Source organism: Pelobates fuscus, chromosome 10, assembly GCF_036172605.1.
Source record: "Pelobates fuscus isolate aPelFus1 chromosome 10, aPelFus1.pri, whole genome shotgun sequence".
Taxonomy (NCBI): Eukaryota; Metazoa; Chordata; class Amphibia; order Anura; family Pelobatidae; genus Pelobates; species Pelobates fuscus.
The window spans coordinates 95,987,915-96,008,909 of NC_086326.1; the positions used below are offsets into that span (position 1 = coordinate 95,987,915).

At 43.1% G+C, this 20,995-nt stretch overlaps 1 protein-coding gene across 4 annotated transcripts in view; it reads left to right on the forward strand.

Moving 5' to 3' along the window:
* The window catches only part of DLG5 (discs large MAGUK scaffold protein 5), a 95,754-nt gene extending 75,486 nt beyond the window's left edge, over window positions 1-20,268 (forward strand). For all 4 annotated transcript variants that reach the window (XM_063434200.1, XM_063434201.1, XM_063434202.1 and 1 more), the window contains exons 28-33: window positions 151-347; window positions 4,610-4,753; window positions 5,153-5,280; window positions 11,188-11,297; window positions 15,341-15,450; window positions 16,228-20,268. In XM_063434200.1, coding sequence (XP_063290270.1) covers window positions 151-347; window positions 4,610-4,753; window positions 5,153-5,280; window positions 11,188-11,297; window positions 15,341-15,450; window positions 16,228-16,331 — 793 coding nt within the window. In that variant the 3' untranslated portion in view covers window positions 16,332-20,268. The remainder of the gene's footprint in view (window positions 1-150; window positions 348-4,609; window positions 4,754-5,152; window positions 5,281-11,187; window positions 11,298-15,340; window positions 15,451-16,227) is intronic.
* The last annotated feature ends 727 nt before the right edge of the window (window positions 20,269-20,995 follow it).

The following is a 20,995-nucleotide window of genomic DNA, read 5'->3' on the forward strand; positions in this document are numbered from 1 at the left end:
TATTGAAAGCCTTCCTGTAAATATACAGATATTGCCAGTAATCATGATAATATTTGAAACTGTTACATTGTGATTAGATTTCAAAATGCTTGTGCAAAAATAAAATCATTTTAAACACTGGCCTGAAACCATGTTTCTATTTCTTCTCAGGATGGAGCAGGAATTCTCCAGGAGACTCAGCGTATCGGAGGTACGGGATGAAGGGGCGGCAGGAAAGACACTATCTGCTGCGGCCAGACGTTCCTTTTTCCGCAGGAAACACAAACACAAGCGCAGTGGGTCTCGAGATGGCAAAGATCTGCAAGGCCTGGATACAATTAGCACCGATTCTATCCCTTTTATGGATGGTGAGATATAAAACATTAGAGCATTTTTATTGGCACAACGAAATCCTAAAATTGGGGAGAACCAATCATAATGTGTGTGGTATCAAGAATACAAAAAAAAATTCACATTGGTTACCCACAGTTTTGATTTACCGTAAATACTCAAGTATAAGACAAGTTTTTTGGCACAATTTTTGTACTGAAAAACCCCCACTCGTCTTATACTCGAGTCAATGTCTGTATTACGGCAATTTACATTGCCATAATACAGACCAGGACCGCCGTGCTCATTACAAGCCCGTCGGTCCTGTTGGGGGCTGGCAGCGAGCTGTAACTTGCCTTTCCTGCAGCTCCTGCTTCTCCTGCGTTCTGGTCAGCTCCACTGTAAGTCTCGCTCTGCGCGGCACTCAGACCACGAGACTTACAGTGGAGCTGACCGGCACGGAGGAGAAGGGAGCTGACAGGAGCTGCAGGAAAGGTAAGTTACAGCTCGCTGCCAGCCCCCCTCCTACACAGCCCATCCACTGGACCACTAGGGAATGAGAGCCCCCTCCCTGGCCAGGGGGAAGAAAATAAATAAATCAAAATGTAAATAATATAATAAAAATTTTTTTATATTAAAATAATAATTTTAAAAAAATAATAAAAATGCCCACCCCCCTCCAAAGTTACACACTCTGCATCACATACGCAAACACACTCTGCATCACATACGCAAACACACTCTGCATCACATACGCAAACACACTCTGCATCACATACGCAAACACACTCTGCATCACATACGCAAACACACTCTGCATCACATACGCAAACACACTCTGCATCACATACGCAAACACACTCTGCATCACATACGCAAACACACTCTGCATCACATACGCAAACACACTCTGCATCACATACGCAAACACACTCTGCATCACATACGCAAACACACTCTGCATCACATACGCAAACACACTCTGCATCACATACGCAAACACACTCTGCATCACATACGCAAACACACTCTGCATCACATACGCAAACACACTCTGCATCACATACGCAAACACACTCTGCATCACATACGCAAACACACTCTGCATCACATACGCACACACACACACTCTGCATCACATACGCACACACACACACTCTGCATCACATACGCACACACACACACTCTGCATCACATACGCAAACACACACACACACACTCTGCATCACATACGCAAACACACACACACACACTCTGCATCACATACGCAAACACACACACACACACTCTGCATCACATACGCAAACACACACACACACTCTGCATCACATACGCAAACACACACACACACTCTGCATCACATACGCAAACACACACACACACTCTGCATCACATACGCAAACACACACACACACTCTGCATCACATACGCAAACACACACACGCACTCTGCATCACATACGCAAACACACACACGCACTCTGCATCACATACGCAAACACACACACGCACTCTGCATCACATACGCAAACACACACACACACTCTGCATCACATACGCAAACACACACACACACTCTGCATCACATACGCAAACACACACACACACTCTGCATTATATACACAAAATAAATATTAAATTAATGTAATTTTTGGGGGATTTAATTTTATTTAGAAATTTACCAGTAGCTGCTGCATTTCCCACCCTAGTCTTATACTTGAGTCAATAAGTTTTCCCAGTTTTTTTGGGTAGAATTAGGGATCTCGACTTATATTCGGGTCGACTTATACTTGAGTATATACGGTACTTTAGCTTATAATAAATGCAAGGTGTAATTTAGTTTTAATAAAGTGATCTGCATTTTCGTTGCTAAAAGCTGCAACTCATTTTTATGCCTTTTTGTTTTCCCCAATGCTTTTCTCAGAGGTGTAGAATTGTATCTGTAAAATCTGTATTGGGATCTTGTACTCATTAGACCCCAGCTTCCTGCTGTTTGCATCACTGTACTTAAACACTTAAGATGCATTACATTTCTATTTATGACCAAATTAAGAGACAAAGATCTAAAAACATCAACATTTTACCCTATATAAATTGCGTTGTTATAAAGCCTGAAGGAAAAGACCCACTAAAGCATCAGCTGAAGTCCGTCTCATTTTATTTGTATTTTATTTTTAAATGGACGTTTGGTTACCCGGTTGGATGCCCAATTTTTCATGATCTCCCATTTTCCAAACATGAAATCTTCACACAAATAATCAAAACAAAATGGTTTGTATGTGGCATCCCTATTTTCTTCCACTCATCACACAGGATGGCACCCGCTTAAATCTGTGAGGCTCTGTTAAAGAGCATTATGACGCAGCCTCAGATTCCTTATTTTCATACTCTGACAATACTGCCCTCATCTTCCATCAAATATAAATTGACAGAGCCTACTTGGCCCATGAAACCGTGAAAAGCACCGCTGAAGTAAAGGCCAAGATTCAGGCCTTGGGTGGTGACACCACAGACCTGGATAACAAAGTAGAGATGGTGGTCCTGTCTCCTAAGGAGATGGTGGACAGCACAAACAATGCCCACAGCCAATTATATGAAGTCAAAAACCTTCTGGAGCATTTCTCCCACAGGACCTACCACTATATAATATTAGAATTTAGAGTTGCTTAAAATGACTGGGGATAGCTCTCTATTCCAATTGATTCAGACATATTTAGACCTCTATTGCCAGACAAACCAGACATGTGGACAGAGCTCAATGTGCACCTTGGGCAGGTAGTGTGACCCTCCCAGGAACATGATTGTCCATTTCACCACTAAGGAGATAATTGTTAAAAATAAAAAGTGCAGGGGTTCTGAGGCTTCATAGCGGTGAAAGCCTCCACATGTATTCCAAGATACAGTAATATAGTAATGTACCAGGAGCCAGTTGATAATGTTGCCATTCAGAGCTATCATTGTAATGAAGTTGCAAGTTCTACAGTTTGGTCTTATCACAAGACAGTAGTCTGGGGTTATTTGATTAACTTGGCTACCTGCAAAAGGAAATTTAAATCCCAGGCATTATTCAATTTCCAATCCCAGGTAGAATCTATATATAAGGCCAATCCCAACCTTACATGCTTTGGAGTAGGTAAGGATTATTAGACTCCAACTCAAACATTGGTGTAGCGTGTTAAATTACATGGTCTTTCCACGTTTACTATGTAAAGGCATGCAGGATGTATACTTTGTTGGCTAGGACCTTGCGTCCCCGAGCCAGCCCTGAACAGACTACGGTGGTCAGGGATTCTTCCGGGAATTTGGTGATCACTTTAGAAGCTATCCATTCTGCTTTTCAGGAGTATTACATTTTATAATCACAGTCCAGATCACTTATTGTCTAAGCAGACCCATAAAGAGTCTGCCCATTCCACCTGTTCCCTCTACTTTTAAGAACATTCTGTAGGTAGAGGAAAATCAGGAGGCAGTAAGAAAAACAAAAACCTGATAGTGTTAGTAGTACTCATTACAAGGTTTTTTAAGATTACCTAGCCTCATCAGTTGACTGCACTCATTAACAGCTATGGCGGGTGCTTGCTTGTCTTCTGGAAAGACTCTTACCAACGTTGGCCGTGTTGTAAAAGAGGGAAGGGATCCCACTGCTTTAAATAACTATAGGTCTGAAGCATTAGCACCACTGAAAATGCTTTCTCTGTTCCTGAGGGCAGCGATACCAAATGCAGTGTGCTATAGCCAGATTTATTTGAAGGACAAAGGTTACAAACATTTTGGGTTCTCCCCTTTCTCAATGCATGTCCTTGGTGTGCACGCTGCATTTTGTAGTGCTGTCCTCATTTTTTTTTGTGCCAATTGTCTATCCCTGCTTGGAGCTGCAGAGGTGGGTGCCTGCTACACCATAGGAACTGTTTTGGCTATCTTACTTTTGAGGAAGTATAATAATCCTTACCTCACCTCTACTTTGGCCGTGTGCCCTTGATATTGGGACCAGTCAGGGGTGGGGTTGATGGAGTCTTGTGGGGTGATATCAGAGGGAGGTGGGGGCTTGATGTAGAGTACTTGTAAAATGGATGCCACATTTGGTGGTCTTGCTCAGTAGTGTCTCCGGTTTGAGAAATGGTAAGAGGATTTTTTTGTTTGTTTTAATTTCCACAAAAGTGACAGTCCTTTTAATTAAAGGTCTGTGAAGCCTAATCAGATTTTAGGTGTTTCTAACACCATTTCTTGTATGTTTCTTATCATAGCTGGTTGTTCTTTGTCTTCTGTGTCTGTCTATAATTACATTCTCCTCTTTTACACAGATTCTGTGAGTTTGGCATATCAGAAGGTCCAGAGGGTTGACTGCACCTCCCCTCGTCCTGTGCTTATCTTGGGACCCTTGGTTGATGCTGTTAAGGATATGTTGGTAAAAGAGTCTCCTGGAAAATTCTGCAGATGTCCTCTTGGTATGTTTGAGTTTTTCACTTGAACATTTAAAATATTAATAGCTAGAACAATGACAATATGATATAGACCATGCCACTCTTAGAAGAAAAAAAAATGTTTAGTATAACAACACTTTGTAAAACTGTAATGGCGTAAGCTGCTACACAGTGAGGAGAAGACGAATCACTGGAATTTATGCACTAAACACTGAATTGTACGTTACAAAATGTAGGTCTACTATGATGTTCCACCATGATTTTTTTTATTTTTTATTTTAGAAAAGTACAACTATATGGGGAAATTGTTTGAATAATTAAATTCTTTATTTCTGGAATCTTTTGACTACTGTACTTTTACCCTAAAAGACAAAATCAATGTAGAGGCTAAATATCTCTGGTCACACAATATTTATTTTGCAGAGGTAATGAAAGCATCACAACAGGCTATAGAACGTGGGGTGAAGGATTGTCTGTTCATAGACTACAAGCGGCGTAGTGGGCATTTTGATGTCACCACTGTAGCTTCGATAAAGGAGATAACTGAAAAGGTATTTATTAAACTATAATCAGTCGGTTTACTGTGATTGTGTTTTTTTTCTGGGCAAAAGCAGAGCTGTTTGTTGGAAACAATTTTGGGTTAGACTTAGACTAAATGTTCCGTATATGTACCTCCCCAATAACGAGAGGTATTCTGTAGGTTTAAGCCTATATTCACCAGCAGGGCCGCCATCAGGGGGTGACAACCATAACGGTTGTCACGGGCCCGGCCGCCCGGGCCCCACGTGTAGCGCATGCTGATGGGGCCCATCGGGTGGCCCACTCACTTAGGGCCACCCCATGGGCCCTGTATCTTCAGGGGCCCGGCCAGCGCTGCGGCCGTGCAATAGCGCGTCCAGACCCCTTTAAAAAAAGATCCCAACCGCAAAGTACTGCTGGGAGGAAGTGGCCGTCCCCTCAGCGCCGCGCGGGAGGCAAGAAAGACAGGCCGCAGCCCGCAGGAGCCACGCCGACTCCCATCAGCCACAGCCTTCCACCTGCAAAAAAAGGTAAGAAAAATTAGCCGTGTGTGTGTATGTATGTCTGTGTGTATGTCAGTATGTCTGTGTGTATGTCAGTATGTCTGTGTGTATGTCAGTATGTCTGTGTGTATGTTAGAATGTCTGTGACTGTCTGTGTGTGTGTGTGTATGTCAGTATGTCTGTCTGTCTGTATGTATGTATGTATGCCAGTATGAATTAATGTATGTATGTAATGTCGGTGTATGTATGTGTAAGTCCTCATGCATGTGTGTCTGTATGTATGTTAGTATGTGTCTGTCACTATGTATGCCTGTGTGTCTGTCTCAGTATGTGTGTGTCAGTACGTATGCCTATATGCGTGTATTTCTGTTTCAGTATGTGTGTCTGTTAGTATGTATTTTTGTGTGTGTCTGTGTCCTTTTTGTATCAGTGTGTGTTTTTGTGTCTGTGTGTATTCCTGTGGGTGGGATTTGGAGGCGGACCCTGTGGGCGGGATTGGAGGCGGGCCCCAGGGGGCCCAGACCCTGAGCTGAGTTAGGGGCCCCAAAATTTCTGGTGGCGTCCCTGTTCACCAGATAAACCACCGCCAAAATAATGTGAAACATTTGCCTTTGGACTAGTACACTTATGATTTGGACCTAGGGTAGGCTGGATAATTTAACAAATATTCCCTTTTGATAAAAAAAATATGAATGTTGTTTTACTTACTGAGACTGTTATTTTATTATACAATTAATACGATGGTCAGGGTTTAAACATACCGTATTTTTCGCTCCATAAGACGCACCTCACCATAAGACGCACCTAGTTTTTAGAGGAAGAAACCCAGGAAAAAAAAATATTCTGAACAAACTGTCCCTTAGTGTTTCTTACTATGGGACAGTTTGTACAGAATATTTTTTTTCTCCCCTGTCCCATAGTGTCCCCCCCTCCCATAGTCTTCTCCTCTCTCCCATAGTCTTCACCCACCCCCTCCCCATAGACTTCACCCACCCCCTCCCCATAGACTTCACCCACCCCCTCCCCATAGACTTCACCCACCCCCTCCCCATAGACTTCACCCACCCCCTCCCCATAGACTTCATCCACCCCCTCCCCATAGACTTCATCTCCCCCCCTCCCCATAGTCTTCATCCACCCCCTCCCCATAGTCTTCATCCACCCCCTCCCCATAGACTTCATCCCCTCCCCTCCCCATAGACTTCATCCCCTCCCCTCCCCTCCCCATAGACTTCATCCCCTCCCCTCCCCATAGACTTCATCCCCCCCTCCCCATAGACTTCATCCCCCCCCTCCCCATAGACTTCATCCCCTCCCCTCCCCTCCCCATAGACTTCATCCCCTCCCCTCCCCTCCCCATAGACTTCATCCCCTCCCCTCCCCATAGACTTCATCCCCTCCCCTCCCCATAGACTTCATCCCCTCCCCATAGACTTCATCCCCCCCCTCCCCATAGACTTCATCCCCCCCCTCCCCATAGACTTCATCCCCCCCCCTCCCCATAGACTTCATCCCCCCCCTCCCCATAGACTTCATCCCCCCCCTCCCCATAGACTTCATCCCCCCCTCCCCATAGACTTCATCCCCCCCTCCCCATAGACTTCATCCCCCCCTCCCCATAGACTTCATCCCCCCCTCCCCATAGACTTCATCCCACCCCCTCCCCATAGACTTCATCCCCCCCCCTCCCCATAGACTTCATCCCCCCCCTCCCCATAGACTTCATCCCCCCCCTCCCCATAGACTTCATCCCCCCCCCTCCCCATAGACTTCATCCCCCCCCCTCCCCATAGACTTCATCCCTCCCCATAGACTTCATCCCTCCCCATAGACTTCATCCCTCCCCATAGACTTCATCCCTCCCCATAGACTTCATCCCATCCCTCCCCATAGACTTCATCCCCCCCCTCCCCATAGACTTCATCCCCCCCCTCCCCATAGACTTCATCCCCCCCCCTCCCCATAGACTTCATCCCCCCCCTCCCCATAGACTTCATCCCCCCCCCTCCCCATAGACTTCATCCCCCCCCCTCCCCATAGACTTCATCCCCCCCCCTCCCCATAGACTTCATCCCCCCCCCTCCCCATAGACTTCATCCCCCCCCCTCCCCATAGACTTCATCCCCCCCCCCCTCCCCATAGACTTCATCCCCCCCCCCTCCCCATAGACTTCATCCCCCCCCCTCCCCATAGACTTCATCCCCCCCCTCCCCATAGACTTCATCCCTCCCCATAGACTTCATCCCCCCCATAGACTTCATCCCCCCCATAGACTTCATCCCCCCCCTCCCCATAGACTTCATTCCCCCCCCCCCCATAGACTTCATTCCCCCCCCCCTCCCCATAGACTTCATTCCCCCCCTCCCCATAGACTTCATTCCCCCCCCTCCCCATAGACTTCATTCCCCCCCCTCCCCATAGACTTCATTCCCCCCCCTCCCCATAGACTTCATCCCCCCCTCCCCATAGACTTCATCCCCCCCCTCCCCATAGACTTCATCCCCCCCTCCCCATAGACTTCATCCCCCCCCTCCCCATAGACTTCATCCCCCCCCCTCCCCATAGACTTCATCCCCCCCCTCCCCATAGACTTCATCCCCCCCCCTCTCCATAGACTTCATCCCCCCCCCTCCCCATAGACTTCATCCCCCCCCTCCCCATAGACTTCATCCCTCCCCATAGACTTCATCCCTCCCCATAGACTTCATCCCTCCCCATAGACTTCATCCCCCCCCTCCCCATAGACTTCATCCCCCCCCTCCCCATAGACTTCATCCCCCCCCTCCCCATAGACTTCATCCCCCCCCTCCCCATAGACTTCATCCCCCCCCTCCCCATAGACTTCATTCCCCCCCCCCTCCCCATAGACTTCATTCCCCCCCCCTCCCCATAGACTTCATTCCCCCCCCCTCCCCATAGACTTCATCCCCCCCCCCCTCCCCATAGACTTCATTCCCCCCCCCTCCCCATAGACTTCATTCCCCCCCCCTCCCCATAGACTTCATTCCCCCCCCCCCCATAGACTTCATTCCCCCCCCCTCCCCATAGACTTCATTCCCCCCTCCCCATAGACTTCATTCCCCCCCCCCCCCATAGACTTCATTCCCCCCCTCCCCATAGACTTCATCCCCCCCCTATAGACTTCATTCCCCCCCTCCCCATAGACTTCATTCCCCCCCTCCCCATAGACTTCATTCCCCCCCCTCCCCATAGACTTCATTCCCCCCCCTCCCCATAGACTTCATTCCCCCCCTCCCCATAGACTTCATTTCCCCCCCCCTCCCCATAGACTTCATTCCCCCCCCTCCCCATAGACTTCATTCCCCCCCCTCCCCATAGACTTCATTCCCCCCCCCTCCCCATAGACTTCATTCCCCCCCCCCTCCCCATAGACTTCATTCCCCCCCCCCATAGACTTCATTCCCCCCCCTCCCCATAGACTTCATCCCCCCTCCCCATAGACTTCATTCCCCCCCCCATAGACTTCATCCCCCCCCCCCTCCCCATAGACTTCATTCCCCCCCCTCCCCATAGACTTCATTCCCCCCCCTCCCCATAGACTTCATTCCCCCCCCTCCCCATAGACTTCATTCCCCCCCCTCCCCATAGACTTCATTCCCCCCCCTCCCCATAGACTTCATTCCCCCCCCTCCCCATAGACTTCATTCCCCCCCCTCCCCATAGACTTCATCCCCCCCCTCCCCATAGACTTCATCCGCCCCCTCCCCATAGACGTCATCCCCCCCCTCCCCATAGACTTCATCCCCCCCCTCCCCATAGACTTCATCCCCCCCCTCCCCATAGACTTCATCCCCCCCCTCCCCATAGACTTCATCCCCCCCCCCTCCCCATAGACTTCATCCCTCCCCATAGACTTCATCCCCCCCCCTCCCCATAGACTTCATCCCTCCCCATAGACTTCATCCCCCCCTCCCCATAGACTTCATCCCCCCCCCTCCCCATAGACTTCATTCCCCCCCCCTCCCCATAGACTTCATTCCCCCCCCCTCCCCATAGACTTCATTCCCCCCCCCCTCCCCATAGACTTCATTCCCCCCCCCCTCCCCATAGACTTCATTCCCCCCCCCCTCCCCATAGACTTCATTCCCCCCCCCCTCCCCATAGACTTCATTCCCCCCCCCTCCCCATAGACTTCATTCCCCCCCCCCTCCCCATAGACTTCATTCCCCCCCCCTCCCCATAGACTTCATTCCCCCCCCCTCCCCATAGACTTCATCCCCCTCCCCATATTCTTCTCTCCCATACTGTCCCCCTCCCCTTGTCCCATAATTACTTACCTGTCTTGCAGCGTTGGCCGGCAGCACAGGGCGCACCGCGGTAGTGGAACTTGAATTTCATGTTCCGGTTTCCGGTGGGACTGAAAGGAAGTGCGCACTCAGCTTGTGCACACTTCCTTTCAGTCTTCCTTTCCCTGTGCTGCCGGCCAACGCTGCAAGACAGGTAAGTAAAGCTTCATATTCGCTCCATAAGACGCACAGACATTTCCCCTCACTTTTGAGGGGAAAAAAAGTGCGTCTTATGGAGCGAAAAATACGGTAAATAAATCATTATCGTGTAGCTTTTTTGGTTTCCTTTTTGCTGATAGATAATGTGTACCTGCACAACTCTCTCCAGCGAGTATGTAGTTTTTTTCATATGAATGATATCATACCACAAGCAGTAATGTCACTCCCGAAATTTGTTTAATAGCTCCTAAGCATGCTCAGCCAAGTGCCAAGAGTGATGGTGTGCACTCCAGAAAATCTATTTCTTTAAAAAAAAAATTTAAGTGAGAAGGATAAAAGAATTAGACCAAGGCCTTATTTACGTCTTTGCCTTGTAACCATAAACTCCTTTCTGTTCTTCGTATTAGTCGACTGTTAATTTAAAAATATATATATTTAAAATGTCGAACTATACGCCAGCATATTTGGTAAATTGTAATGTAATTATACATTATTTGTGTTATATAAGGCAGGAGTGTATTATTTTTCTAGGTATTCAGCTATAACGTTTGATAGAACAAAGTTGATTCAACACATTTGTTATAGTACATTCTCTTTTCTAATGATATAGAATTTTATGATATCCAAAAAAAAAAAAAAAAAAAAGACTGAGCCATTAAACTTTAGAAATGTACATTTTCCAATGGGTTCCAAGAGGTTTCCACAATTTTTTTTTTGATTTGACAATTTTTATTTTGTAGGATAGAAGTATGGGGAGGGGATACAGAAGGCAAAAAAAGGGGGGGGGGAGGGGTTAGATCAATCAATGTAGATTATCATATGCAAATCAAGATTACAATGGAATGAGGTTTCACATCATATAATGAGCCCGAGGCAATATAAATTGAGGAGAAGGTTTTGTGTACCGACTGCACAGCTCTGGTGAAAGTAACTGCATGTAATTACCATTGGCCCTGTGTTTATTTCCTAGGACTGCCACTGTCTCCTGGACATAGCACCTCATGCTATTGAGCGACTGCACAGTGTCCATATCTATCCCATAGTACTGTTTATCCGGTACAAAAGCACTAAGCAGATAAAGTAAGTTTTCTACATTAATTTTCTATAAATCCAAAAATGGGGGGGAAAAAAAAAGAAGTTGGCAATGAATTAAGTTTTTAATTTTTTTTTTTTTTAAAATCAAATAAAGGCATAAAAATAAATTTTATTGTGACAACTTAACGTTCGTTATGGTAATATCTGAGAACTTTTTAAAAATCACACAAGTTATTCACAAAAGTGTGACGTATTGGAAAAGTGAATCTTAGATTTTAGGCCAAATTACCTGCAATGTAAATATAGCTGATTTGACTATTTTGTCCGAAAACGTGAAGTCAGGCTTTTTGATGTAAACAGTGTCTTTTCAGAGAAAATGCAGTGTTTACATTACAGCCTACTGGTAACTTCACTGGCCACTCCTCAGATGGCTACTAGAACAGTTTCTTTGGGCAGTGCTGCAGAGTAAGCAGCACTGCCATTCAGTGTCTCCACCCTCTGCATGCAGACACTGAACTTCTCATAGAGATGCATTGATTCACTGCATTTGAGGAGATGCTGATTGGAGAGGGCTATGTTTGGCTTGTGTTGGTTCTGCCCCTGATCTGCCTCCTTCACAGTCTCAGCCAATCCTATGATGTCAGCAGACAGTGGCAGAGGTAGCAGCTGCAGACTTAAATACAAGTAAGATTTTACTATATTTAGGGTGGCAAGAGGGTGGTTTTAACACTGTGGTCAGAAATATGTTTGTGTTTCTGACCCTATAGTGCTCCTTTAATGATTTGTCTCTTTGGATATTAGAATAACACTCAAAACATCATAACCACTGCATATCTGGCACACCTACCATCCCATTGTTAGCAGTCAAACCATTTTTACCTGGAGTCTTCCAGATGCCACTATCTGCCTCCACTACTAACACTGGAGAGACCGAAGTCCATGGTTTGTAGAGCTTAGCTCAGGAGAAGTAATGTCTTGCCAAGATCAAAAACGGTTTGTCTCCTAACGATGGGGGAGCGCCTAGGGCAGCCATAGGCATCCTTCGGTACTCCAGATGTTTTGGACTACACCTCCCATGATGCTTTACCAGCATTATGGGTGTAAGAGCATTATGGGGGATGTAGTCCACAACATCTGGAGTGCCGAAGGTTGCCTATCCCTGGCCTAGGGCATAAAATATACATATTTAAAATTAAGTGATCTTGGAATGTCATGCAAGTTCTGTTATGTTCTCTACTATTTCAGTTGTTAGCTCCTCAGATAAATCTGCTCAACTGTCCTTCTGAAAGGTACTTTGATTTCCACTTATTGGGGCTATATCTAAAAACAAAAAGCTGCAGCTCTCCTCTGCAGCCTTTGCAAGCCTCCCCTCTTCTTCCCCAGCCCAGACTTTATGTGACTGTCTCAATGCAGCTAATTGAGAAGTCTTTGCAAGGCAGATGCTTTGGGTAATTACCTGCCTCTTTGGTTAAGCTCTGCTAAACAACCAGGATTAACAGAACCAGTTGTTTGATTGCCAGCCTATGGCATGTAACAAGGTTAATTTATAGAAAGAAAAAGGGCCAATTTCTATTTAAATCTGTACTTTTTTACACAATGAAGAAAGGGGGGGAAAAAAGACACTCTTCACACAGACTTCAGCAAATGAATGTGCTTTAGGTGTTTAGTGCCCCTTTAAGTTTGCAATTTCACATATCTACCACAAGATGTCAGTATTTTATTATATTTGTAAGACATTACACCAGATTTAAGAATACCCCTGGCACAGACATCATACAAAAGTAACCATATATTTATGAAGACATAATTAAATAACATACTAATGACCCAATGAATAAACACACCAACAAATAGACTTTTTTTTTTCTGATTTAGAAAATGTTTCATATGCCTTAGATTTTTGTAAAAAAATATTTTGATGAGTACAGGTTACATATTATAAGAGTGTTTTCTTATTTTAAATGTATAATTCAAGCACCATAACCACTACAGCTCACTGCACTGGTTATGGTAGCACGAGTGCCCTTGAGCCCCCAGATTTGTAAGTAGCCAGAGCATTTTTGAATGGTTTGATTTCTTATCTGGGGTCTGCCTAGCTCTGCATCTAATTTTAACTACCGACGAAGAGCCTGACTCAACTTAGCAAGAACGTCAACTAGCTGTCCAGTGCAGGGCTCAGCTTATTGGCTGATCACTCTCAAAAACTGTTTGACTACTTACAATGGGAGATGGGTGGGGGATACTTCTGGCATCATAACTAATACAGCACTTTGTGGTTGTTATAGTGCTGGGAGAGTTTCTTTAAAATCCGGAGTCTTTAAAATGTGGTATTCTGTGGTATAAATGCAATAGCAGTCATTGATTTAGAAAACACTAAACAAGCACACGTATATATTTAAGAAGTAGACTAGGGAGCTATACAAGTACATACTTGTTTATTTATCATAAATTACTGCCAAATCTTGTAGTAAGCCTCACAAACATGGGTTTCTACTCTTAAATGGATGTCACAGGGCCAGTTTTGGGACATGTGCCTTATAACTTTATGGTGTACATATCTAGATTTTAACAGCCCATAATTTTTAATTTCCATTTTAAAAGTTTGAATACCAAAGGTGACGCAAAAGTAACCTGTAACTACTCTCCTCACCCTCTAATCCACCCTCTGTTTGCTATCTTCATTCATTTTCCATGCTTGGGGACCCTTTCCCCCCATGCAGGGCAAATCTTTTCTGTAATACCGACACGCTGCCTTCATTACCAGCATCTAAAAGGAATGACGTCCGTCACTCTATTCCTATACTCCCGAGTCAGCGCTAACATTGTAGGCTAGGGAGTTACCATGGCAACCAGTGTGCATGCGCTCTTCTTGTACAGCAGACAGACCACATGTGGAAGGTTTCTTGTGGTCTGTCATTTAGAGTGAAGAATGAATTATTAATTTAATTTTTTTTTTCTTCACTATCTATATATTTGTTAGCAAATCTTTTAGCACAATGCATAGATAAAACTAAAATTATATGCTTTTTAAAAAGAGCATAAGTTATAAATGGCAAGGCAGGTACCCTTTAATAGCAATTCTCTCACATTGCAGCCCGTGATATTTAATATCACACACTGCTATCCTATCCAGTAATGTATTGAGATCATGGAGTTTTATCAAAGTAGCAGTTTTATTATTGCTCAGATCAGACTACTGTTCTCTTTAGTAATATACTGAGATCAGGGCGCTTTTACCACAGTAACAGCTAGTGATCGTAAGGTGCCAACTTCAAAACTTTTTTCAGCTTTAATTTTGTATAGTGATCGCCAAATGCTAGAGGACATTGGTCTCTGATTGTACCAGCTTGCTGTAGTTGGCAGATATCATGTTAAATAGCTGTGTAACTAATTATGTGACTGTGCTATTTGAAATCTGACAGTTCTGCTTGTTAGAACAGACTGTCAGGGTGAAGATATTTCCACCCGATCCATGGTATGATGGCAGGGAAGGTGACAAGAGCCCTGCAAAGCACACCATGCAAGTGGCAGGTGTTTAATCTTTAAAGCCCGCTTTGATTAAACATGTGACCCCTTACAAGGATGGTTCTCAAGGGGTAAACATGCAGTTATCGGGTTGTAAAGTGTGCACATTCTCTGTATTTTGCCAACTTCATTTTGCAGGTTCAGTAATGGATATATAGTAAAAAAAAAACAGGACCACCCTTGCTCACACCAGTAAATATATAGTTGGATAATATGCAAGTGGTTAGTTACATGGATGTGAATGGACAACTCTGTATTTATTTCTAAACATACTGCACAACCTAACAAGCAACTTGCTCACACACACTAACATGCATGCAGTCATAGACACATTAAGACATATATAGACACATACTAGCATACACAGACACAAACGAACACTCATAACTGTATCACACATATATTTGTGCAGCACTTTGAGGGGGTCCTGTAAGTGTGGGAGCTGTGATTGGGTAGTCCTGCAAAAATACTAAAGTAAATAATATAATATCCTTTTGCTGTCAGCACTCAAACTAACTGTTTTTATTTACTTGTCCCATTTTGTGTCCTTCTCCCCCATTCAGGGAACAAAAGGACCCAATTTTTCTAAGGGACAAAGTGACGCAGAAACATTCCAAAGAGCAGTTTGAAACCGCACAAAAGATTGAGCAGGAATACAGCAAATATTTCACAGGTAGGTGAATATGGAATTGTTTGCAATGCTAATTAAAAGGAACACTAAATAGCAACACCAGCATTATAGGGTCAGGAATAAATGTTTGTATTCCTGACCCTATAGTGCTGGTGTTGCTATTTAGATGACCAGCTGCAGTTGTCCCCATCAGGCTCCACCTCCATGACGGAGATAATCAATCTTTATGAACTCAGCCAATCCAGTGCTTTCCCCTATGATTGGGTGGCTATTGATCATGCCCGGTAAAACGCTGCACTGCGCCAACCAACATCTCCTCATAGAGCTGCATTGAATTGATGCTTCTCTATGGAAGGAACATTCAAGTGCCTCCATTCAGAGTGTGGCACAGACACAGGAGGCACCACTAGTGGCCGTCTGAGTGACTGCCACTAGAGGTATTGCTAAGCAGCACTGTAAATCCTGCCTTTTCTCTAAATGCCTGCAGGGACAGGCTATAGCCACCAGAATTACTACATTAAGCTGTAATGGTTCTGGTGACTATAGTGTCCTTGTAATAGTTTAATCTCACATAAAAACAGCAGGTGTATAAGTATGATGAAACAAGTACATGCTTGAAAATAGAGCTGAATTTGTGTAAAATACACAGTATTTTAATAAAACCAATAAAAAAAGCTCAGGTAAACTAATCCCTATCCCAACAAGCAGCTGGTGAAGTAGTCCATACAGGCATTTGGCAAAGCGAGGCATTTCTGATGTGACTTTGTTGTGGTACATACATCATCTTCCTGTATTCATTGCTATTTTCTTGTGTTCCAGCTGTGATCCAGGGAGGTGCCCTGTTTAATATTTGCACGCAGATTATTGCAGCTGTTGATCAAGAACAAAACAAAGCCCTATGGATTCCAGCAGGAGCTATGTGAGAGCACCAATTGCACGTCTCTTTGCCAATGGACAGCTGCGGTTCCTAGCTATAGAAATCATCATTGCCTGAGAAAATAGTCACCAATAAGACAATCTATATCTCACAGGAGATGAAGTCGATGGATAAGCCACTGAATACATCATCCAGTCAATAGAAGCTCTGCAAAGTGTTCTATTCCATAGAAAACCAGTTGCCTGGAAAGTTGGTCAACATGAAGGAGAAACAGAAGAGACTTCCTCTAATTAATAATGGACCTATGGAAGCTATCACCTCGTGTACATGATTGCCTGAAGACGTTTGCTTGGAGTAAAGTAAAAACAATTGAAGATGAAGACCTAACACATGATTGACATGATGTGATGGGTCCAGAGCACTACAGAAGATTATGGGTGGGCCAATGAAAACCTGTTTTGGTTAGGAACTTTGAGAAGCGGGAGACAGTCTCCTAGATTCATCTAACCTAACATTTAATTAAAGGTACTAGTTGTAACGGGTTTATAATGCAAAGAACTGCTCCTCTCTGATATTTCACCCTTACTTCAACACCAACCGGTTCACACAACATTAACCCCTTCACTGCTGGGGATGGCCAGCATTACGTCAATTCCATTTATAGACTTGAAGGAGGGACCATTGTTGCTGGCTAAATATTTTAATCCTAAAATGGTGGTCTTGCCCTAAAATTCTCATTGCACTTTTAAAGGAGCCCCCTTTATTTTGTGGTTCAAACTCCTACAGTACTAATGGATACCCATCTACCACGTTTTGGGTAGAAGGGGGAATACAAAATAAGGTATTTTATAGTCAACAATTAAAATAAGGCTTAATTCAGCCTGTATTCAATTGCACATTACAGGAGAGACTCCATGCTTAATTATACACTAATTCTAGAAATGTTTGCACACCCAGGCATGGAGAAATAACTGTGTACACCCAGCTGTGAAAGGGTTAAGATATTCTGTCATTTATATGAAAGCCTGACTTTTTTTTTTTTTTTAGCTTGTGTGTTTTAATTAAATACAATAATACTTCATAGGATGCAAGTTCTGCTTCTTCACAGGAGGCTAACAATGATAATACATTGCAAAGTAAATGATACACTAAAGAGGTATCCTTTACTTTTATTTTAGTTTTTTTCTGAAAATGGACCAGTAAATAGATCTAGGGATTTATTCACTAATCGGTGAGTAGTCTTCTTGCAAAACATAGTTCAAAATAGCATGGCCCAATTAAGCAAAAAAAAAGTTCAGATCTTCTGATTTTGACTTTTTTTTTTTTTTTTCCATCTATTTTATTATATTCCAAATTTTGCAAGAAAGATGTTGAACATCAGTGCATAGTGAATATGCCCATTACAATAGGGTACAACAGAATGAATACATTCAATTCCCTGGACTTTAATATTTGTAGCCTCATATGTAGTGACCAGTGCCTGGAAGAATGGTAATCTTTATTTTTATATAATTATTATGTTTAATTGATACACTAAGTTAATAGTCCCAAACCACTTAATGCAAATGGGGTGTCAGCAATTTATCAACCCACACAATACAATTTTTTTTCTCATAACAAAACTATGGAATCTCTAATAAAAGGGAATCTGTAATTGAAAAGGAAGTGTTTTGTTTTTTGTTTTTTTACATACATATATATTTGTGTTGAGCAGCTTCTGTATTCATTTACTAGTTGTTGTTTTTTGCCTAAATAGAATTACTTTAATTCACAAATGAAGAGTATCTGCTTCTCCTCATTAATGCAATCAAACTTGGTTTACAGACACTAAGCTGCATTCAGTTACCAATTTTACGTAATTTAATTGAGTAGGTGAGGGGAAGAGTGACATGAGTCCCAAGATGTTTTTCCACCGGTCACATTACTATATACACGAGTAACTGTTTTATTGCACAACTCACATGATTCCTTATTGCCATTTCTGCTATGTTCCATGTCAGCCTTGTGCTCATGGAAAATCTGTCCACTTGCATTGGCTGTAAAAGGAGTCCACATTAACCTAAGCATTGGGGATATTAAGTGGTCCAATGAACACAGAATATGTGGTTTTAATAATAAAAACAATTTTACATTTCCATAGTAATTCTTTGCTTGGGTATGTGGATGAATTATGCTATCCAAGCATACAAGGCTGAATGTAGACCAAACAGCAACCCAGGTGTGACCGAGACTCGCTGGTTATCTGAGTAAACCACTACTGTCTAAAGCAGACTTCTCTTACTCTGCCCCCCCTCCCCCCAAACGTGCCTGAACTACAACTCCCATGATTTCCTGAGACGTACTGATTGCATTCAAACATTTCTGGAAGTTTTAGGCTGCTAACATCGGATTTTGAGTAATGGTGGCAAAGAAAACGTATATCCAGTTCAGGCTGACTATCTGGGTGCCTATGGACATACAAAATTTCAACAAACTAAAAACAAGCTACACTTTATTTCAGATGCACGTTTGCTTTTTTACAAGGAAAACTCAGTAAAACTCATGGTAAGGAGGGAATTCATACATGATTAAACTTGCAAATAATATAATATTCTATAGAAGAATTGGAAATTAAAAACAGGACAAGGTAATATATCAACCAGGGCCGTCTGTGAAGTTACAACATGTTGACAAGTCATTGAATGACCTCTGTATTCACTTGAAAGCACAGCCGGGCTTGTTCCTTGCTATGGTTTACCAGACTCCAAATGGTAGTGAATTAAAAAGCAATAGGGTAACTGTGTACACTTTTCCCATTTTATCCTCATTTTTTTTAGATTTTAATTTACTACCACTCGGTATTTACTGAATAAAGCCTTTCTGTGTATAAATAAATAAGCAGGGAAAAGAATAATAATAAAGAGCAGAAGTTAATTATGTTTCTATTAAATATAGATTTTGTGCAGCAATAATCAGAAATGAATGCACTTCTAAAAATTGTCAACACCTTTTTGTTACCTGCTGCTATGATAAATTGTGAATGGGTTAGACAGAGCCGGTCATCTTGGTAATGTAGGATTGAGTGTACTAAAATTGATATAGTTCAGATATATACCCGAACGCCTACAGTCCAAATCTATCAAGCATAAGGAGAGCATAATGCAAACTTTGTATGTGTTCCTCAAAAATGCTCTGCATAGGGGCGCATGCCACTAGATTGATGAGCTAAGTAGACCACTCATTCAGGTTTGCTAACTAACGTAAGAACTAAAGTTGGGAATTCAAATTTAAAGCTGATGTGGAAAAATTATCCATATAAACAATACTTCCAGATTGGTTACTTTGGTCTTAAATTTGAAATTCATTGGCAATTCTGACTTTAGTTAATAACCCTGATTGACAATAGATTTAACATTGGCCATATTCTTCCTACCCTAAAGCTGCTCTGTGACTATTTTTAATAAAATCACTTTTACACACTCTAGTACTAAATATTTGGGTCACACAACTTGGGATTTGATGAATATAGTCCCTTGCTTGCATTTTAACAAGAAAGACTAGAGATAGTGGAGGGCTTGTACACAGTATGTCAATCTGCACATAGTCTATCAGGTTATATGCAGTGTCTCAGATCGGAATCACTACACACTAGTAACTATAACGTATTCAGAATGGTTTTCTTTAAAAAGGGATTATTTTGCACTACTCCCAACAAACTATATTTGGCCTGTCATTTTACCCAACTGTGATATGGCTCATCTCTTGTCTTAGTGCAATGTACATTGAAAATTGTAGTCAATTTGGAAAATCATTTACATGGTGAAAAAGCAATAATATATGTTTGATTCTTTTTAGACCCTACAGTGGGATCGAAGTTCTCTATTTACGGTACAAACCTGTGAGTGTTAAAGTAGCAGAAGTTGCCTTTTACTAAAAATGTGCAAAAACATAAAAATTAAATCCTAGAGTTGACATAATTAATAAAGACCAATTTTCATAACAAACATATTGCTTGAGTGTTTTTCCTTGTTTTACATTTGTGTAAGTTGTGGAAAAGACAAACATTGTGTTTTAAAGGCTAAATTGTTTTGAGAGAGAGAGAGAGAGAAATAAAAATCACTATACAGAGAGGAAGCTAATGTTACTTCCGAATGAATCATTAGTTTGCGGGTCAGAAAAGCCATTAAAAGAACACTCTGGGCACCATAACAACTTGATCAGAATGAAGTTGTTATGGTGTGAGGAGGACCTCGTCTGCCAGCTTACCTCAAGGAGTTAAACCATTAACAAACAGTTGAAACCTAAAGTGTTTAATCTGCCCACAAACATACACTACATCATAGGCTTAAATAAGGAAGCTTTTGACTAGGAGCCGCTGATAAGCTGGGGCTACAACTGACACTCCGCTTATCTGTAGCTCCCCATTTACAAAATGGCTGTCCGAGGGGGGCGTGACCAGGACTCACGTAGACTGTCGCACGGCTCGAGAGTTCTGCCGATAACGGCTAAAAAAAACAGCGTGACTCCAAACAGATGAGAGAAACTATCACTTACCACCTCACTTCGCTCTCCCGGGGAAATTGCAAGCAAATAGGCAAGTTAAACGAAAAACAAGACCCCCTTGATGCAGATCTCGGCCCTGTTCTTGCCGAGCAAGTGCACCGAAGATGGTGCCAGGGAAGCACGCTCTCCTATCTCTGAATCAGACCGCAGCGAGTCAGGTAGGAGTGA